General features: G+C 43.9%; 1 protein-coding gene across 5 annotated transcripts in view; it reads right to left on the reverse strand.

Annotated features, from left to right (window-relative positions):
* The window catches only part of PTPN3 (protein tyrosine phosphatase non-receptor type 3), a 723,876-nt gene that overhangs the window by 35,156 nt on the left and 667,578 nt on the right, over nt 1-21,142 (reverse strand). Inside the window, exon 25 of one of the 5 annotated variants that reach the window (XM_029589861.1) lies at nt 26-6,251. The exons of the other annotated variants lie outside the window; for them this stretch is intronic. Coding sequence (XP_029445721.1) covers nt 6,144-6,251 — 108 coding nt within the window. The 3' untranslated portion in view covers nt 26-6,143. Of the gene's footprint in view, nt 1-25; nt 6,252-21,142 lie in introns of those variants that run through there. 5 annotated transcript variants of the gene reach the window in all.

Raw genomic sequence — 21,142 nt, forward strand, 5'->3', positions numbered from 1 at the left:
TCAGCTTGCTCACTCTCCATCTGCTCGCAGGGGAGCATAACCCACTGGTCCTGAGTGCATCTGGCTACATGCTAGGAAAATCTTTATTGGAGCCAGCCAAATGTTTCCTAAGTGTCCCCATCAGAGACAGCTGCTGTTCAGCAAAATCTGAATTGCCCTAGATAGCTGCCATCCACAGCTGTAAAAAAAGAAAAATAAAAAAATACAGAGGGGTGGTGGTAATTAGAACCTTTTATTGGCTTTCAAATGCTAGCATGCACTTTTTGTTTTAATCACATAACACATCCCCTCATATAAATTAACCCCCAAAATATCTGTTTATTAGTGTGCTAATTTACTTCATATGCCACTTATTTGCAGTATTTTTGTTTGTCTGAGGCAGATATCCATTTACTGGCATACTGTACCACAAAAGGGTTACACATGAATTATAGTTTTATTGCCTATGGAAGCACTTTGCTCTACATAATAAAAATTTAATTAGTTGAGAGATTATATGGATCATACAAAAGACTTCTTTAGCTTTATTTAATGAGACCTTGGAGAATGCAGTGTTCTAAAAAGTAGCTGAGAATTCTGATTTAACAGATTCTTAAAATGCAGCCATGATCCCTTGACCCAGTTTTCAGCACTTCCATGACACATTGAAATCACTCAGTCTGCTTAATAATTTCAGACTTAGCTCAGTAAAGCAATGCATCTATGTACCTGAAAAACAAATGAAGTGATAAAAGAAGCCTTTTTTTTTTCTTCTCCATAATGTGTTAGCACCTATATTTCTAGGAAGGGCAGTGTCCAACTGCAGCACATGCACTCAATTCTGCAGGGTTGAGCTGCAGTATTGACTGGGAACACAGATTAATGCCATTGCCGATGTGTCTTGAACCAGTGGCAACAGGAGAAATATCGGCCTGCAGGGGCCTGGCATGGAGGCAGAGGAAAGATTAGCTGCAGGATGGAGATAACACAGCTGCGGCTCAGAATGTGAGAATTACTGGCGAGAGAAGCTAGGGGCAAGAGAGGCTGGCAATAAAAGTGAGTGGGAGAGACGTTAAGAAGAATGGTGGGGGATGTGGGTGGGGGTGGCAGGGAAGATAAGCTTTGGGGGAAGAAAGAGGAGAGAGGTTGGGCAGGATGGGCTAGTGGGGCAAAAGTAAGATTGGAGAGAGAGGAGGGCTCGTGAAGTAAGGGTGTGGAGATTGCAGGGGAAGTGATGAGAGAAATTGTGGAGGGAGTTAGAATTAGAAGTCCTGTATTTAAAGAGATACTGTTATAATAGAGATGCTAGTTTGTCCACAAATTTCACTGGTCTACAGCCAAAATGCTTCTGAAATGAATGCAGTCAAACTTTACTAAATCTGGGTCACTGAGAATGAAAATGATGCTCAAAATTGATTGGTTTTATTTTTTAAGATATGCTAATGGCTCAGTATATAAGACCTTTGACTTGGGAATTGTGGAGGATAAGCGAGTTAAGAAGGGAAAGGATCTCAAATTAAACCAGATGTGATTAATATACATCTGTGACTGAATCTATGAATAAATCTATGACTGAGTTTGGGCAATACTTGCTTTTTGGGCACAACAGTAAATGATGCAATCTGAAGCTCATATTGCATCATACATAACATGAATTGCATTATGTTATTCCTAGAAGTCATGGCTGATGCAATCATTTTTGTAATGCGCTCAGTATCAGTGGGCCCTCAATGTCATGATTGGCACAGCCTAGCAGGCCCACACCGACAGCTGGTGGATGCACCCTGTGACAGGACAAACTGGAGCTGCACTTATATCAGCCCCCTCCCCCTGCAGGTTGAGCCCTTGGATTCTGATGGCCAGTAGGACTTAGTTGGGTGCCTAGGGCAGTCGGGCAGATGAGAGTCTGACGACAGACTGAGGTCAAGGCTGGCAGGAGACAGGAGGTACCGGAGACAGGTCAGCATTCAGGGCAGGCTGCAGATGATAATGAAGACAGGCCAGAGGTTGGGGCAGGCAGCAGATAGGGTGTAGTCAGATCCAAGGCAGGTCCAGGCAGCAATATTTATTTATTTTATTTTACAGTTTTTATATACCGGTATTCGTGGGTTCATCATATCGGTTTACAGAGAACAAGTTACAAATAACAAGGGTGGGGAGAATAGGAGAAATCAAGGGACAGAGAACGCTGTGTCTACAAATCTTTTATACAAGGTGATAAAATACTGTACAGGGAAGAGTAACACTATATGCTGTACAAGGAAAAATGAATGTATATACAAGGAGATAAAATGCGGTGTCAGGGAAGGATGAGGTCTATTCTGGCTTTGCTTGTTTGAAGAGCCATGTCTTAAGTTTCTTTTAGAATTTTTGTGTACATGGCTCTAAGCGAAGGTCGGGGGGCATAGAGTTCCAAAGGGTGGGGCCTGTGATGGTAAAGGCTCGTTGTTAGTGCAGATGAGGTGAGTGGTCTTGGGGGACGGAGTGTATAGGCAACCTTTGTAGGCTGATCTGATGGGTCGGTCAGAGGAGAGGAAGTGGAGGGAGTTTTTAAACCAATTGATGTTGTGAGAGTGTAGTGTTTTGTGTATCATAGTGACGGTTTTGTAGGTTATGTGAGAGGAGATAGGTAGCCAGTGGAGCTCCTTGAGGACATGGGTAATGTGATCAGATTTGCGGGTATTGGTTAGAATTCTGGCTGCTGCATTTTGTAGCATCTGTGGGGGTTTGATAGTGGTGAACGGGAGGCCGAGGAGGATGAGGGAGTTACAGTAGTCCAGTTTGGGGAGAATGGTTGCTTGAAGGACAGTGCGGAAGTGGATATGAAGCAGGGGTTTAAGTTTTTTAAGAACCTGTAGTTTAAAAAACAGTCTTTTATGGTAGCATTGATGTGTTTTTTCATGTTGAATTGTTGGTCGATGGTAGCGCCGAGATCCCTTATGCTGAAAGGGAAAATGATAGATAGGGGGCAGGGGGCAGTTTTTAGAGGAGACAGAATGTTAATTTGCGGTGATATGATTAATAGTTCAGTTTTAGATGTTTTTAATGCCAGGTGTAGATTAGTGAAGAGGGTGTTTATGGCTGAGAGGCATTTATCCCAGATCTTCAGAGATTTGGCTAAGGAATCTTGTATGAGGATAAGGATCTGAACACTGCATAAATATAATGTTTGACGTCAAGGTCGGAGAGGAGTTAGCAAAGGGGCATGAGGTATATATTGAAAAGGGTGGAGGATAGGGAGGAACCTTGGGGTACACCTTGGGTTAAATGTATTTATTTTATTTATTTAAAAACATTTCTATACCATCTTTTCACAATAGAAATTGGCCAAAACGGTTCACAAATTACCAAAGAAAAATTAGGAGATAGTAACTAAAATAAAAATAAGATAAAATAATATAAAACAAGCAAAAGCAATAAAAAAGGTTCAAGAAAAATACAATTTGTAATTTAAACCCTATTCTAAATATATCTTCATAAATTATTTAGATTTACTATACTTAAAACTACCAAAAAAACAGAAGAAACAGTCAGAAAAATAACTTAAAATTAAGATTAAAGAAGTTCCATTAAACAGTATATCAGCAGTGAATCAATCAAATATGTAAGGTCATTTTTTAATTTATTTATTCATTTGCTCCTGTCCTGCAAATGCTTCTTTAAACAGGTGTGTTTTTAATGATGAGGATTTAATGGGTGAGGATTCAGCATTACCAATTTTGACACTGTAGGCTCTATTATCAAGATAGGATTTAAAGCCAGAGGTGTGCTGTTCCAGTGATGCCAATTTCTGATAACCAGTTCATTAGTATATTGTGGCTTATTGTATCAAAGGCTGACGAGATGTCTAGTAGGGCTAGGATATAGGATTAACCCTAGTCAAGGCCTTTAAGGATGGTGTCGGAGAGTGAAATTAAGAGGGTTTCAGTATTGAAGAACTTTCAGAAGCCGAATTGGGATGGGTATAGTAAATTATGGGTTTCTAAATAGTCATTTGGGAATTAACTACTTTTTCCATGACTTTGGATATGAAGGGGAAGTTTGAAATGGGGCGATAGTTGGCAGGGTTGGTGGGATCAAGTGTGGGCTTTTTGAGAAAGGATTTGACAACGGCATGTTTCAATGAGTCTGGGACTTTACCGGTGGATAGGGAACAATTAATTATTTCAGCTAGGTATTTGGAGTTAGGGATAGATAAGAGGGAATTGATAGCGATGGTATCAGAGGGGTGGGTGGCTGGTTTAATTTTATTTAGGATGGATTCTATTTCCTTGGAAGAGGTAAGGTCGAGGGTTTCTAATCTGGCATTGTGGTTTATTGGAAGGGGGTTCGTAAGGGGGGTGGTTGATGGGAAGCCGAACATCAGGTTGCTGATTTTATTGTTAAAGAACTGGGCGAGTTCTTCACATTTACCTTTGTATTCATCGTCAGCGAAGGGGGGGGGGGCTATCTTTGTGAGTTCTGCTACCATTGAGAAGAGAGTCTTAGCATTATACTATAAGTCATGAATTTTGGTAGCGTAGTAGTCGCATTTGGTCATCAGTGTGGTATTTCTGTAGGTGTGGAGGGCAGATTTGTATATGGCTGATTGTTTGGGTGTGGGGTCTTTACACCAGCTTCTCTCTTTTGTTCTGAGGTCTAGTTTAAGTTTTTTTATTTAGGGTGTACCAAAGTTTCTTGGAATTGTGATTGTGGCATTCTACTTTTTTTTAAAGAAGGGACATAGCTCATTAGCAATATTATTTGCGATGTTATTCCAGGATGACATAGCCGCGTCAGGACTGGAGAGGTCCAGTTTGTGGAGGGTGTTAGAGAGGGATGAGACTAGGTCTTCTTTGGGACAGGGTTTTCTGAATTGTATGGTGTTATTGTATGAAGGGCTGTGGGGGGAGGGTGTGTGAAGTTTTTATGGAGAGGAAAGCTTCAACAAGGGAGAGTGACCATGGGACGGGGGTGCAGTGGAGGGAATTGGATGAGTACATTGGAATTAACAAAAATAAGGTCTAATGTGTGTCCTGCTTTGTGTGTAGAGGATGTAATGAGTTGTCTAAATCCAAGGGCACTCATGGAGTTAAGTATAGTGTCACAGGAGGATGTGTGTGTGTGTGTGTGTGTGTGTGTGTGTGTGTGTGTGGGGGGGGGGGGGGGTTGGAGTCCACATGGATGTTGAAATCTCCTAATATGATAGCAGGGGTGTCAGAGTTAATATTGTCAGCGATAAATTCAATGAGAGTGGAGGGATTTTGTTCAAGTAGGCCTGGTGAGGAGTAGATAAGACATTTGGAGTTCTTGTGATTTAAAAAGGCCGATTTCAATTCTGGGAGGAGCGATGGTATTAAGGAGTCTGAGTTTGAAATTTTTTTTGGCAGCTAGGAGACCACCACCTCTCTTATTGGGTCTGGGGATAGAGAAGATGTCATAGGTTTGTGTTGGGAGCTGATTTAAGAAAACAGTGTCTGTGTGTTTAAGCCAGGATTCAGTGATGGCACAGAGTTCTGGCTTGTAGTCTAGGAGTAGATCATTGAGGATAGGAGCTTTTTTTTTGTTAGGGATTGGGCATTACAGAGTATGAAGGATAGTGTGGTGAGGCTGAGGAGCTGTGTTAAGAGAGAAAGCATAATAGGAATAAAGGATTTGCGCTGTGCAGGGGGGAGGGATATGGCAGGGGTGGTGTAATGCTGGGAGGGGTACTGGATGTGTGGGATGGTGTATGAAGTCATATTAGGAAGCAGGGGAGTTAGGTACACTGTCTTTGGAATAACTGCTGGGGGATGGGTGGGGGCTTCAATTTCTCCTGGAGCTGAGCTGTTCTTCCGCAATGGAGAAGGAGGTGTGTGCAGACGTTTTCCCAGGAGAGAAATTAGATTAGTATGAATAGTGCATTTTATTATTTTATTTTAGTTATTTTACTAACAAGAGTACTCAGCATAGACAGGATCAGTGAGCAAGTTAACAGGATAGGGGGCAGCAAGGACAGGGAGGAGCTATAGGGGAGAGAATAGGGAAGTTGGCAGGATAAAACAGCACTTAGGGGCTGCACTAAGGGGCGCACAAAGGGGCAGGCCCCTTTGTGCCGCTCCTTAGGTGCGCGATGCCTGTGGCAGAGAGAGGGATTTAAAAGCAGAACTCCGGTCACTTATCTGATGAGATTCTCCAGGGCGGGGTTAGCAGTCACGTGGTGAGAGGGAGGAGCAGGTCAAATTGGAGGGATGAGAGGAGGAGAAGCTCAATCCAGGCCCTGGATCCCGGTGGGTCTGCGCCGGATGCGCGGGCTAGGAGAACAACCAAGCAGAAAGAGGTACCTTGGTTTCTTTGATTAAAAGGGTGTGATCAAAGCAATAAAATAAATAAACAAATTAAAATGCAGAATACTGCTGAAATATAACAACCCCTGGGCGGATTTCTGCTTTCACCGTCGTTTCCATAGCAATGAAAAAATAAAGGAAGGTCAAGGTCCAAAGCAAGAGTCAGTACCAGGAGAACAAGTCAAGGGGAGAGACAAGCTGGACCAAGGCTGGGATAAGGGCATGGCAAGACAGGACAAGAACATGGGCAAGGCTAGACAAGGCAAGGGCACAGGAACAAGGTGGGAGCAACAGAACATAGAATCAAGACAGGAACTCTAGAACACAGAAACAAAGGCAGTATGCACTGAAGGCTTAAGGCACATCAGGAGACCTGTTGCTGAGGTGCTGATGTCCCTCTGAAGGAGCCTTTAATAGAGGAGTGTCGATGAAATCATAGGGCACCGTGGCTGCATTCCAACTATGGGCTCTTTAAGAGCAGAAATGTTTGACACAAGCACACACCTAGAGGAAGCCGGGGTGGGGTGGGGTGCAGTATTTGGCAGCAAGGTGGAGTGCGAGCCACGCTGAGTGGCATTCATTGGTTTGAGGTAGCATCTCAGCCGCAAGAGGCATCTGGCAGTGTCAGAGGTGAGAGAGGTGGCTTTCTGGGCTGTCCCACTAAACATAACTCAGTTAACATCACTCTGCTAAACATACTGCCCTAGATCAGCTCTAGAAATCATACAGTGTCATTTGTCAGTATTTGATTCTGATTTCGGTCTGAACAGGATCAGAGATGCCTCGAACTTGGGTGAAGAATGCAGATAATTTCTGCTACGTTTGTGGTGAAGTGACTTTTGCATCACAAAAACACAGTATAACCGCTGTGGTTAAGAAAGCCTACAACATGAATTCTGGCTGCAGAACTGGAGAATAGGAGAAGAACTGGGCACCAGACATATGCTGCAACACTTGTGCAAAATCTTCACCAGTGGTTGAACAGAAAAAGGAAATCCATGCCTTTTGCTGTGCCAATGATTTGGAGAGAGCCAACAGATCATATCAACAATTGTTACTTCTGCATGGTGCCTCCAGTTGGGAAAGATTTGTCAAATAGATAGAGAGAACATTGTAATTATTTTGAATAAAGATACATTTAAATACAATATACAAAATTACAAAAATGTGCAATTCACAAAATGTATAAATATTAAGTCCTAAACATTGCTAGATACATCACACAACCCATAAAAATAGCTCAAAGCACTCACTCTGACTCAGTCAAACTCACCAGATACACAGTCACCAACCATCCCATATCATACTAATTACAATAAAAACAGTAAGTTTACAAAAATGTATAATATAAACTTTCATTCAATAAAAGAAAGACACAAATGTCCTCCCTAAGCAATATTACATTAACAAATTGCAATGTCTCCTTCATTGTAATTGATAAACCTTCAGTATAAACTGATCCAATCTTATAATTTCTTCTTTCTCAAAACTGCTTTTAATACAAATCCCAACAAAGAATGGAAAAATTACTTACCTGATAAATTTGTTTTCCTTAGTGTAGACAGATGGACTCAGGACCAGTGGGCTTATGCTCCCCTGCCAGCAGATGGAGACGGAGCAAGTTGACATCACAGTATACATAACCCTGCAGTGGCCCTAGCCTGCCAGTATTCTCTACAAAAGCAATTGTGGACAGATTAGCAAAAAACCTAATTAAAAACATTTGTACTCAACCAACCATAAACACTGAACTTACATATATATTTCTAGGTATCCCAAGCTAGGGACTGGATGAACACTTACCAGTAAATCCCTTGGGACCCAGAGCTCCACAGGAGGACTACTGACACACTTATGAGGCAGCTGAGGGTGGGAAGGTGAATCCATCCGTCTACACTACGGATAAAGAAAATATCAGGTAAGTAATTTCTTTATTTCCTAGCGTGTAGACAGATCGACTCAGGACTGGTGGGATGTACCAAAGCTACTCCCCAACAGAGTGGGAGGCTGCCTGCGGTCCAGTCAACATCGCACATGGAAAGGCTGCATCCTCCCGGGCCTGCACATCCAGACAATAAAACCTGTAAAAAGTTGTAAGGAGGACCATGTCGCAGCTCAGCAGATATCGACGAGAGACAACAGACTAACTACTGCCCATGACACTGCCTGAGCCCTAGTGGAATTAGCCCTAACCTAAGTAGGCAACAGCTTTCCAGGATCCACATAAGTGGCCGTGACCATGTCCTTAATCCAATCAGCTATGGTAGCCCGTGAATCTGGAGCGCCCTGCTTACTCTCGCCAAACAGGCGATCCATCTTTCCAAAAGAACAGGACAGAGTTTTCCTACCGGGAAAATAGTCTTCAAAGTCAATAACCATAAAGAAAGGCTACACAGTGGTCGGAACGTAGGGTCTACCAAAAAGTCCAGCACCAAATTAGGATTCCACAATGGAACCAGTAACCTTAAAGGAGGCATACGGTGCCTCACTACCTTCAAAAAACAGGCCACATCAGGATGAGACGACAAGGCAACACTATTCACCAGGCCTCAAACATGCAAGAGCTGCAACCTGCACTTTCAAGGAATTAAGGGCCAAGCCTTTATTCAATCCATTCTGCAAAAAATCCAGAATGAGAAAGAATACCCTGCTCTTCACACCAGGCCTCAAAATCTCTCCAAAACCGCACATAAGCCAAGGAAGTAGAGAACTTGCAAGTGTAGAATAAAGTGGCAATCACCGCAGAGGAATAACCATTTAACAGGCAAGCCCTCTCAAGGGTCAAACCATAAGACAGAATAGAGTCGGATCCTCGTGAAGAACCGGTCCCTGCTGAAGCAGATCCATGTATTGCAGAAGACTGCAGAAGACTAAGGGGGGCCTCTACCAGGATTTGTCGCAAACCCGCATACCACTGATGCCTGGGCCAGTCTGGCGCCACCAGAAGTACTAGCACCCTGTGGCCTTTGATCTTGCGAATTATCCTGCCCAGCAAAGGCCACGGAGGAAAGGCATAAAGCAATCTGTTTTCTGGCCAGAATTGTACGAAAGCGAACTGGACCCCCAGATACTCCAACTGGGATGGTTGAAGATTGCTCTTGGTCGGGTTCACCACCCAACCGACCTCCTGCAATAAGTAGATCACCTTGCATGTCATCAGGTGGCTCTCTTCCTGAGTCTTAGCTCGAAACAGCCAGTCATCCAAAAACAGGTGCACCAGAATTTTTTGCATGACTGCCGCAACCACCATCTTGGAAAATGTTCTGTGGATGGCGGCTAGACTAAAAGGCAGCGCCAGAAATTGATAATGGTGCCCCAACACCGCAAAGCTTAGAAAGTGTTGGTGTTCCAATTGGATAGGAATATGAAGTTAAGCCTCTGACAGATCCAAGGGGGATCAGAAATTCCCCCAACTACACTGCCATTATTGCCAAGTGTAAGGTTTCCATTCGAAATAAGTCACCTTCAAGTGAAGGTTGACTCTCTTGAGATCCAAGATGGGATGAAAGGAGCCTTCCTTCTTGGTCACAACAAAATAAATGGAATATCGCCTCATACTTTCTTGAGACGTGGGCACCGGAACCATAGCCCTTAGTCTGAGGAACCCTTGAAGCTTGAACTCCACTGCCTTCTTCTTCTGCAGGGAGTGGCACTGGGGACACCATGAACACGTTCCGAGGAATACTGTGAAATTCCAGACCAGACCCTTCGCGTATCACCTCCAGGACCTACTGGTCCAATGTGATCTCGATCCACCTCATATAAAACAGAGAGACACATCCCCCATTTCCTGTTCTGGAAGGTGGGTCAACAAACCTTCATTGGGAAGCTTGGGAAGGTCCACCACCCGAGCCTGCTCCTCTCTTGAGCTGCCAGGGACGAAGGACTGAGACCCACCGAAAAGCCAGGTCTGCAGAAAGATCATCCCTCTATAGGGCCGAAAATGCCTAAAATCCTGGAAATAACCCCTCATACCAAAGGGACACTGTAACTGTTTCTTATCGTCTGGCAACCGAGACACCGGAGACTCGCGAGTTTGGGAGTGAGTTTGGGTGTGAGTTTCTCAAACTCGCTCCCAAACAAGAGAGAGCCTTTAAAGGGCATCTTGTTAAGATGGGCTTTGGAAGCTGTGTCAGCTGACCAATTCTGCAGCCAGAGTTGACACCTGGCCGCTATCATTGAAGCCACTCCTCTGGTCGAGGTCTGGACCAAATCACAGCCTGCATCTGTTAAAAAGATGGCAGCAAGCTCCATAAGCACTCTAGAATTTCCTTCAGACTCATCAACCGCCTGTGAGAGAAGCAGACAAGATCTCACCACTAGGGCGCAACAGAAGGCAATCTGTAAATTCGTCACCACTTCCTCAAAGACTTGCTTAAGAATAGTCTCAATCTTTTTATCATGTACATCCTTCAAGGCCTCCCTCTATGGCAGGGGTGGGCAATTCCGGTCCTAGAGGGCTGTAAACCAGTCGGGTTTTCAGGATATCCTTAATGAATATGCATGAGACCTGCATACACACTGCCTCAGTTGTATGCAAATCAATTTCATGCATATTCAATAGGGGTATCCTGAAAACACGACTGGTTTGCAGCCCTCGAGGACCGGAATTGCCCACCCCTGCTCTATGGGGATAGTCGTCCGCTTAGACATGGCACATACCAGAGCATACACTTTGGGAAAACACAAAGGCTCTCTCACAGCTTCATCCAGGGGGTATAGGTCTTCCAATGTCCAACTCCCTTTAAAATTTGCCTCTGGGGCATCCCATTCCAGATCAATCAATTCCTGGATGGCATCCATCACCGGGAAAAAAACAAGAGGCTTTACACGTAAGGAAACCAAAATGGGATTCTTCCTTGGCTCTGACATAGCATCTGAACGAGGAACACCTAGCTGTTTCAAGATCTGGGAAATCAGGGCTGGCAGTTCATTTCTATGAAAGAACCGCAACATGGTTAGATACGGTTCCATCCCTGGAGGAATTTCCCCATCCCCAGGGAATCAGGATCAAACTCATCAGTAGTGCTATCCAGATTCCTGTTGGGAAAATGTGCAGGGAGTTTATGTGAGCCCCGGCACTTAAGCATAGGACTAGAAGAGGGAGGAGACATTGGCTGTGGGTCTGACTGGACTGAGATGGGGGAAGCGGAGGGATGTGCCTGAAGAAATTTTCTTGTAAGCCTTGAAAAAATTCCTCCCAAGAAAAAGCCAGGTCCAGACCAAGTCCAGAAGAAACTGGAGCTAGTCCCACAGAACTGCCCTCGCCAGCAGAGGAGCCAATCAAGGGAGAACCAAGATCTGTCATCCATCCAGTCAAGGCCATGACCAACACATCATTAGAATGGGAAGAGCCAGGCTTAGCAAAATCTGAGGAAGACAACTTATGAATATGAAGTCTATAAATATGCTGTCATGTTGACCAAGAATATGTACTAGAATATATCTCTGCTATGATGTTGACCTAGATTATAAATGCTGGCACAGAATGTGATTGTTGACGAATATGAATGCTGATTTTGTAAACCATTGTGATCTTATTCTGGAACGACTGTATATAAAATGCATAAATAAATAAAAATAAACAAACAACTCTCCCTGAGCGACTGAGCAGCGCTGACACAGGTTAGAGGCCAGGTTAGGCTGAGAAGCCCTAATATGACAGGCAACACAAATAGGAAGACGCTTAGGCTTCTTGCTTACCGGCACTATCGCTGTGGTAAACATGTGTCAGAACGGCTTGCGCTCAAAAATGAAATATGCCAAAAAAATAAATGCTTAGAAGAAAGCACGGCAAGGCGCACGCACAACCTGTGTGCCAAGTTAAGCACATAAAAAGGTCTGTGCATGTTAAAAGCGTCCAAAAACCAAGCGCACAATGCGTGTGCACAGCTGACACACTGCGCAAACTGATAGAGGGCAGCAGAACACGCACAAGGGCACGTGAAAATGGCTGCCACGGCCTACCATGCGGCATGCAAGAAAAAAGACAAGTGTGGGGCCTAGCCCACTGGGGGCCTCTCAACCCATCAGGCTGCCAGGTTCTCCAACCCCAATGGGAGCAGGAACAAACGTCTGCATGGAGCGTTGATAATGGAGACCAGAGAAAGTCCCGAAACCCTTCTGTCTCTGATTTAATTACAATTTTCTCCTTTTTTTTTTTTTTTTTTTAAATCTTACCTGAGCTCAGCGCTTACCAGTTGAGTACAGAGACAGTCTCCGGCTGCAGGGGGAGAGGGTATCTGCCATCACTGCCGCACTTGGCCTCCTGCACCCTCTGCCTTTCAGTTGAACTAGCAGCTAATTCCACTCCAGGAAACCCAGCTACTGGACTAAGGCACACCCTCTGAGGGACCATGGATATCGCCTCAGGAATTCTCAACTGGGGGAAGGACCTTTAGGTATCACCGCAGGAGAGGGGGGCTTTCTTTTCCTGAATTTAGAATTTCAAATTTCTCCTTTCAAATGCTCAAAGCAATCCCCATAGGGAGATGCACATCCACCATCTGTGGAGATAGAGAATACTGGCAGGCTGGGGTCACTGCAGGTTTATATATATACTGTGACATCAGCTTGCTGTCTCCATCTGCTGGCAGGGGAGCATAAACCTACTGGTCCTAAGACCATCTGTCTATACACCAGGAAATTCTTCATTTCATCGTACAAACTGAGGGCCTCCTCAGGGAAAGTTTTTTAAAAATATCATTATAGCTATAATCAATGAAAACTAACAAATGTAAACTATTAAATCTAAAATATCCCATAGCCTCTTGTATATCTAAAATTGTGTATACCTACTCATGAAAATAATACCGAAGAATCTGATCTTATATCAGGATACCAAATAATCCTCTTTCAGATACGTCTCAACAGTAATACTTGAATACCATATCCAAACACTCTATCTGCTATACACTCACTACCCAACAGAGAAGGGCTGTCTGTTCCTGATGTGCCAAAATCATTCTCATTTGAATCAGTTGAGGAAGAGGATGAAACTTGTGGTCTTGAACCATCAGTGTCATATGACAGATATTCTTCCATCCTACTCTTCTAAACCACACCACATAACATAAAATGAAAAGAATGACCTTGTTAGGGATTTGGAACTATCTAAGAGGTAAGACAGAGCTGTTGTGATCCATATTATAGCAGTGGAATCACCTGGCAGGTGATGTCAGGATTTTCCATTTTCTGTGACCGTCAAAAGGATCTCGTCCTGTTCTTCTTCATGGAAGGTGATGTTGTAGCCTGAAACAATATCAATGATCTGATGGCAGCCCTCAACATAGTTTGTGGTCCAGATGAGTCTTAAAGCCATTTTGCTGATTAATGGCAATGTTCTGCCATCAGTTCCAGTTTGGTCATGCAGTCCATATTAAGGAAACATGACAACATGACAACATGAAACAACTTTTGAGGTGCATAAATTATGACCAACATCAGTGGTAGCTGTTTGACAACTTGAAGGTTGTCATCATCTTGCTTGGTTTGCAGACTGGATACACAAAGTACTGTGTTTCCTCTGTGAATGGGATGGTCATGCAAGAGATTCCCATTTCATCAAGAGAGACTGGCCACTCTGACAGTCATTACAGCCTGGAATGAAAAGTGTTCAGCATCCAGCACTTGCTGAATCAAGGAAGATTTTGTTACCGCAATTATAAATTAAGCTGGGTCTGATGAACAACTTTGTCATGGCCATGGACAAAACTAAAGCAGCCTTCAAGTACCTCGGAGGTAAATTTCCAAGGTTAAGTGAAGCTAAGATGAAGGAAGGCATTTTTGTTGGCCCTCAAATTTGTTAACTTCTTCAAAATGATGCATTTAACCGTGCACTGCATGGCAATGAAAAGACAGCATGGAAAGCCTTCCAAAATTTTCTTGGAAACAACAAGGCTTTCCACCCACAAGAAGTAGGTGAAAAGCCTTGGCTGCAACATGTCACTAAAGATACATTTTTTGCACTCATCTAGATTTTTTTTTTTCCATCGAACTATGGAGCAGTGAGCAATGAGCATAGCTAGCAATTTCACCAGGACATTATAGCAATGGAAAAAATATATCAGGGCAAATGGACAGTGACAAGAGATGTACCATTTACTGAATATAAAAGACAAGCCAAGAAGAGCCGAGTAGCCGCTGAATAAGGACTAAACTATGTACATATACGTACATAATAGTTTTTGGTCTTTTGTTTCATAGTAAATTTTATTTCTATAATCCTTTCCTGATTTAATTTTTAAAATGTTACATAAACAGGACAGGTGAAATATCATGCAACCATAAATACACGAAAAGACCTAAATTTACAATTTATGATTAAAATTCTACCATCTATGCAATACACAGACCTAAAATGTAAAACTTAAATATCATGGAAACAGTAGCCAGTCAGCTGCTTTAATTGTCATATTTGAATTCAGCACATCTGCACCAATAATAAATGGCACATTTTATCACTGAAGCAGATGACTTCTAAAAACGTATATAGCAGTGTCTTTTTCAGGTTTCACCTAGTATAGCTGAAGCTTTCCTACATTGGCAACAAGAATGGAAAACTATCTGGTACTCTTTCTTTTTTGAAAATAACTGGGGAAAGGAAGAGAGGACTGTAACAGAACTTCAGGGTCACATAGGCTGCAGCATCTGTCAGTTGCCTTACACATATAACATCAGTTCAACTAAAGTAATTCAGAGAACAGAAGCATTGAGAGTACTGTTCATGGGATGAATTTGGGGGGTCATTAATTCTGCTAAAAAATGCCCAGACCCCGCAAATCCCCCTTCCTGGACCCACTTACCCCAATGAGATTTTGAAAATTGAAAACTCAGTTTTTCTTTATCATTTCAAAATACCGATTCTGAGCAATGAATGTTGCATGATGCTGGAAGGAATATATCTTATAATTTCTATACGTTGGTTATACCCAAATTCTGTAACGGCAATTTTCCAATCAAAATAATGGTGCTCTCTAATTCAGTGGTTTCCAGCATGTGTGCAGCTGTCCAGACCCCTCCTCTTTCCATCTGCAGAATATTGCCTGCAACTTTAAAAAGAGCTCTTGAAGGCAGCAAACTAACTTTTTTTTCCACTTTTAAACACGTTTCTATGGTTACAAGTTCATTTTATTCATTTTATTTTAATTTATTGGTTTTTTATCTTATTTTATTTTTATTTCTCAAGTTTAAGTCTATATTTTTACCATGTTAGTTAAAATTTTTGTATTTTATTTTGATTTTAATTTTATTATGTAGCAAATAAGTTATGTTTTATTGTGGTTCATTTTTAAAATTTGTTTTATTGTAATATTATATAGGTTTTTCTATATATTTGAGTGTACACCATTGAGACTGCTTCAGATTGATGGTATATAAAACAAATAAATAAATAAGATGCTCATGGTGATCCATTGATCATTTCTACCAGAATCACACTCTTTGATCAAACCAGAATCTACCTTTTGACAATTATATGAATGAATAAGTCCATCATTACAGTCTGAAAGACTAATTTGTATGGGGATGGTGGAGAGAGATGATGTCTTTCCACTGCAAGTTTCCTGACTGGAGAGTGTACTGTAGCTTGTCCCGGTCCAGTCCTAGGCCCGGCAAATGAGACTGTTCTGCACTACCTCTTCCTAGACTACTTTTTGTTGTTGTTGTTGTTGACCTGGCAATTTCTTTCTGCTCAACTGGAATCAGGACTGAGGTCTGCTGCCATAAACCTACTTAAGGATCCCGCCCCCCTGCTATTTTATATCCCTTTACAACTTATTTAAATCCAGTTATTACAGCAGCAGTCCTCAGCTGGGTGTCAATCGTGGGCCCTAAACCTGGCCAGTAAGTGTCACTATTGCATGACGACTCCCCTCCTTCCCTCCCTGGAGCTGAGAAAGGCCATTTCTCCAGTAACTCAAGCTCACCTGAGGAGTGGAACACTTGAGCTGTGTAGCACTGCTTCTGAGCCACTAGGCTAGCTTACTCCCTAATTTCTTGGATTGTGATGGGCAGGCTGCCAATAGGTGAACTGCAAGGCCTCAGCAAAAACACAGTTCTCTTTTTCAATGTCCCCTTTTCATATTGGTGACTTATTACCTGATTATATCAATGACCATGCATTCAGGTAGGGAGCGGTACAGTATAGGTGATAAAAATTATATCTGATGATCTGAAGAGGCCAAAAAAGATGGAAATACAAAAGTCAGGAAGATGCTTGAGTGCATAAAGAGAGTAATGGTCATCAGAGAAAAGGAGGTGATATTGTTTCTGTATAAGTCCCTGATAGTTCTTCATTTAGTATACTGTATACAGGTCTGGAGACTGCACCTTCAACATGATATAAACAGGATGGAAATAGTCCAGAGGGTGGCCATTAAAATGGCATATCGGGATAGACAAAAACCTAAATATGTATCCACTAGAAGAAAGGCGAGATAAGGGAGATATGAAGGAGATAATTAAATACCTCAGAGGCATCAATGCACTGGAGATGGGTCTCTTTCAATGGAAAGGAGATTCTGGAATGAGAGGTCATGGGAAGAGGGTGAAAGAAGATAGACTGAGGAGTAATCTAGGTAAATCTAATCTTTTATAGAAAGGGTGGTGGATGCATGAAACAGCCTCCAAATGGAAATACTGGAGACAAAGACAGTATTTCAATTAAAGAAAGCATGGGACAAGCACAGGGGGATCTTTGAGGCAGTGGTAGGGATTATCGAGCTGAGCAGTTTTGTGGATGGGGAGACCAGATAGGCCATATTTTTTTTTCTGTCATCATGCTTCTATGTTTCTTTCCTCCACTGCTTATCTTTTGTGGCTGGATTTTATAAAGTTCGCAAGCTTTTTCTTTCTGACACTCCCAGAGGTGCTGATAAATACTAATACAGATTGAAAGGAAGGCATTCAAGCATGCTGGGGCATTGACTCAGGTTAGTTCATCTTTGATAAAGTTCATTAGCCTCCCTCACAAATGGAAGCACAGGATGGATTTGGTTCAAGTATATCCAATGCCCAGCATCAGAGCCCCACTGTTTATTCCTTAACAGATCCTCAGCCTTGCTTCAATCACATCAGTCGAGTCTCATCTAGCTGGACTCAGTCAGGTTTTCCAAATGCTTGTGTCATGGTTACCAAAAACTTCATATGATCAAGAAAAGCATGGTGTTAAAGGCATAGCCCATTTTAAGGGAGTGTGCCATAAGAAAGCTCATGGTCAGGCCTACTCTTATGGTATTTAATTTTTTTTAGATTTGTCTAGCGATTTGACCTGGTGGACCACGTTTTATTGCTGGAATGATGTAAGGAATTAGGTCTGCAAGGAACGGTTCTAACATGGTTGAATTCATTTTTGGAAGAGAGATCTGTAGTGGTGCAGGTGCGAGGTAAGCATTCTAGGCATTATAGTTTCAAATGTGGAGTCCCACAAGAGTTTGCCTCTCTCCCCTTTGTTATGTAGCCATTAGGAAAAGTGAATAGAGAATGGAGAGATTACTTACCTGATAATCTCGTTTTCCTTCGTGTAGGCAGATGGACTCAGTACAAATGGGTATAGTGTGCTCGTGCTAGCAGTTGGAGACGGATCTGACGTCAGCACGTAGTACATATACCCCTGCAGGAAGTGCAGGCGCTCAGTAATCTTCCTTGCAAAAGCTTTATGGATATATGTGTGACTGACCGATCAATTAACTGAACATGATTAACCTGACCGATTGACAGTAGCTGGAGACCGCCAGTGTTCTCAACCGGAAGGCGTCGACACCTGGAAGGGTGGATGCCCTATGTAAGGAAACATAGCTTACCTTGAAACGGTGAATCCCTATATATATCGGCAGCTGGGCGGGATGCTGAGTCCATCTGCCTACACTAAGGAAAACGAGATTATCAGGTAAGTAATCTCTCCATTTCCTAGCGTGTAGCAGATGAACTCAGAACAAATGGGATGTACAAAAGCTACTCCCGGACTGGGTGGGAGGCTGCCCGAGGTCTGCTTAGGATTGCCCTTGCAAATGCTGTGTCCTCCCTGGCCTGGACGTCCAGACGGTAGAATCTGGAGAAGGTATGGATGGAGGACCACGTCGCCGCTTTACATATCTCTGCAGGCGACAGCATCCTAGTTTCTGCCCAGGAGGCCGCTTGTGCTCTGGTAGAGTGAGCCTTGACCCGTAGAAGTGGTGGTTTTCCCACTTCTACATAGGCCGCCTTGATAACTTCTTTGATCCAGCGAGCAATAGTCGCCCGTGAGGCCGCTTCTCCTTGCCTCTTCCCACTGTGAAGGATGAACAGGTGGTCCGTCTTTCGTACTGCTTCCGACATTTCCAGGTATCTGGACAGCAGCCTGCCGATGTCGAGATGACGCAGTATTCAACCTTCTTCCGACTTCTTCAAACCTTCCATGGTTGGCAAGGATATGGTTTGGTTGAGGTGGAAGTGTGAGAATACCTTGGGTAAGAAGGAAGGAACCGTGCGAAGATGGATAGCCCCTGGGGTGATTCTGAGTAACGGATTGCGGCAGGACAGTGCTTGTAGCTCTGAGATGCGGCGTGCTGAGCATACGGCCAGCAAGAATACCATCTTCAAGGTTAACAAACGGAGGGACAGGCCTCGGAGAGGTCTGAAGGCGGGTCCCGCTAGGAATTCCAAAACTAGGTTGAGGTTCCACAGGGGCACTGGCCACTTCAGTGGCGGGCGAATGTGTTTGACTCCTTTCATAAGTGGTAAGGGAAAATGCGCGTCCAATGGCAGGTTACAGTGTGCCGATAGCCTTTGTCTATACTACGTCACAGGGCCTTCCGGTGCCATTGGTCAGTCCCTGTCACATTGTAGGTGCAGAAGATGGTGCAGGCCATGCTCCTACCATGTGACAGGGGCTGACCAATGGCACCGGAAGGCCCTGTGACATAGTACGGACAAAGGCTATCGGCGCCATTTTGATTACTGGCAGCGACAGCGAGATCGCTCCCAGACCCCTGATGGACCCCAGGGACTTTTGGAAAGTCTTGGGGGGGGGGGGGGGAGGTGTCAGGAGGCCCTCCAAGCTGGCCAAAAGTCCCTGGGGGTCCAGCGGGGGTCCCGGAGTAACCTCCTGTACTCGGACCGTCGGCTGCCAGTAATCAAAATGGCGCCGATAGCATTTGTCCATACTATGTCACAGGGCCTTCCGGTGCCATTGGTCAGACCCTTTCACATGGTAGAAGCACAAGATGGCGCCGAAGGCCATGTGACAGGGGCTGACCAATGGCACCGGTAGCCCCGTGACATAGTAAGTCGGAGGCTATCGGTTCCATTTTGAGCGAGGCAGGCCTGAAAGTCAGAAAGCACGGAGAGACAAATTGCTCGCGGGTCCCCGCTGGACCACCAGGGATGTTAGTAAGTCTTGGGGAGGAATCGGGATGGTGGGGAGGAGTTGTATTATACTAAACTTTAATGCTTGGGGTAGTTTTTTATTTTAAAAAAATAAAATGTGCCCCTTCCCCCATACAAACCCGAAAAACAAATTTTTCTTGTAGTTCAGGGAAAATCTGTTTCGGTGGGCGAGGCCCCCGAACCACGACGAATTAGGCAATTTCATTGAAATTGCCTAATTCATCATAAACGAATGCACATCTCTAGAATATATAGGAAGGGACAGAATGTCAATACAAATCCTGCACCTACAGTTCTGTAACTGTGCATCCACTGAAATTCCCCCAAACAATGGAGCTTGGATGTTTCCCGTACTGCTCATCATACTAAAAGATATTTTCCAATTCTGGTGTCACCTCACAGTAACAGCAGCACAAACACCTTCCACTGCCAGACACATGGGGGCAGATTTTACAAAAATACGCACGCACATACTTTTGTTTGCGCCTGGTGCGCGAACAAAAGTACGCCGGATTTCAATAGATACGCGCGTAGCTGCGCGTATCTGTTAAAATCCGGGGTCAGAGCGCGCAAGGCTGCCCAAAATCAGCAGCCTGCCTCCGTTCCCTCCAGCCCCCCCCCGCACCTTCCCCTCCCTAACCCAGCCCCTGGCCCTATCTAAACCCCCCCTACCTTTGTTGCACAAGTTACGCCTGCCTGAGGCAGGCGTAACTTGCACTGGGCCGGCCGCCGGCACGCCAGGGTCTGGTCCGTCGGCTGGTCCGGAGGCCGTGGCAATGCCCTCGGAATGCCCCCGATGACACGCCGGCTGCAACATGCCCCTGATGATGCGCTGACTGCAACACGCCCCCCCCGACACACACCCCCAGGAAAGCCCCGGGACTTACGCGTGTCCCGGGGCTTTGCGCGCGCCACAGCCTATGCAAGATAGGCTTGGCACACGCAGGGGGGTTTTGGGGTAGGTTTTCAGGGGTTACGCATGTAACCCTTTGAAAATCTACCCCCTTGTGAACTAACACAAAACCCCGCAAAAAAGACACTCAAAATCTATACTGCAACCCCTTCGTAACATAACAGTAATAACACCAAGGACTCAAACAACAATAACCCTACCTGTGAATAAGCAAGGGTAAATATTACACTGGGTCCTAGAATACCAATACACCACCTACTGAGGAAACAAAACAAACCCGATTGCTATAGATCCCTGTACAGACACTACACGCTAGCAGAATCTCTCATTATGGTCACACACACAGAGTAGAGACAGACCCTCACCAAATACAGAATACAAATTAAAGGAGCACAAATTAGAAAAAACTGAAATGGAAACCCCAAGAAGCCAGACTCTGTGTATTAACAACGGAAAAACAGAACCACCATTCCTCATAAAACAATAAAATCAAGAAACAAAGCATCAGTTATAATAGTAAAACCATACTAATAAAAGAATATTTTAAAACTACTGATAAATAGAATTTCTGTTAATTAAA

Source organism: Rhinatrema bivittatum, chromosome 2 (genome assembly GCF_901001135.1).
Source record: "Rhinatrema bivittatum chromosome 2, aRhiBiv1.1, whole genome shotgun sequence".
Taxonomy (NCBI): Eukaryota; Metazoa; Chordata; class Amphibia; order Gymnophiona; family Rhinatrematidae; genus Rhinatrema; species Rhinatrema bivittatum.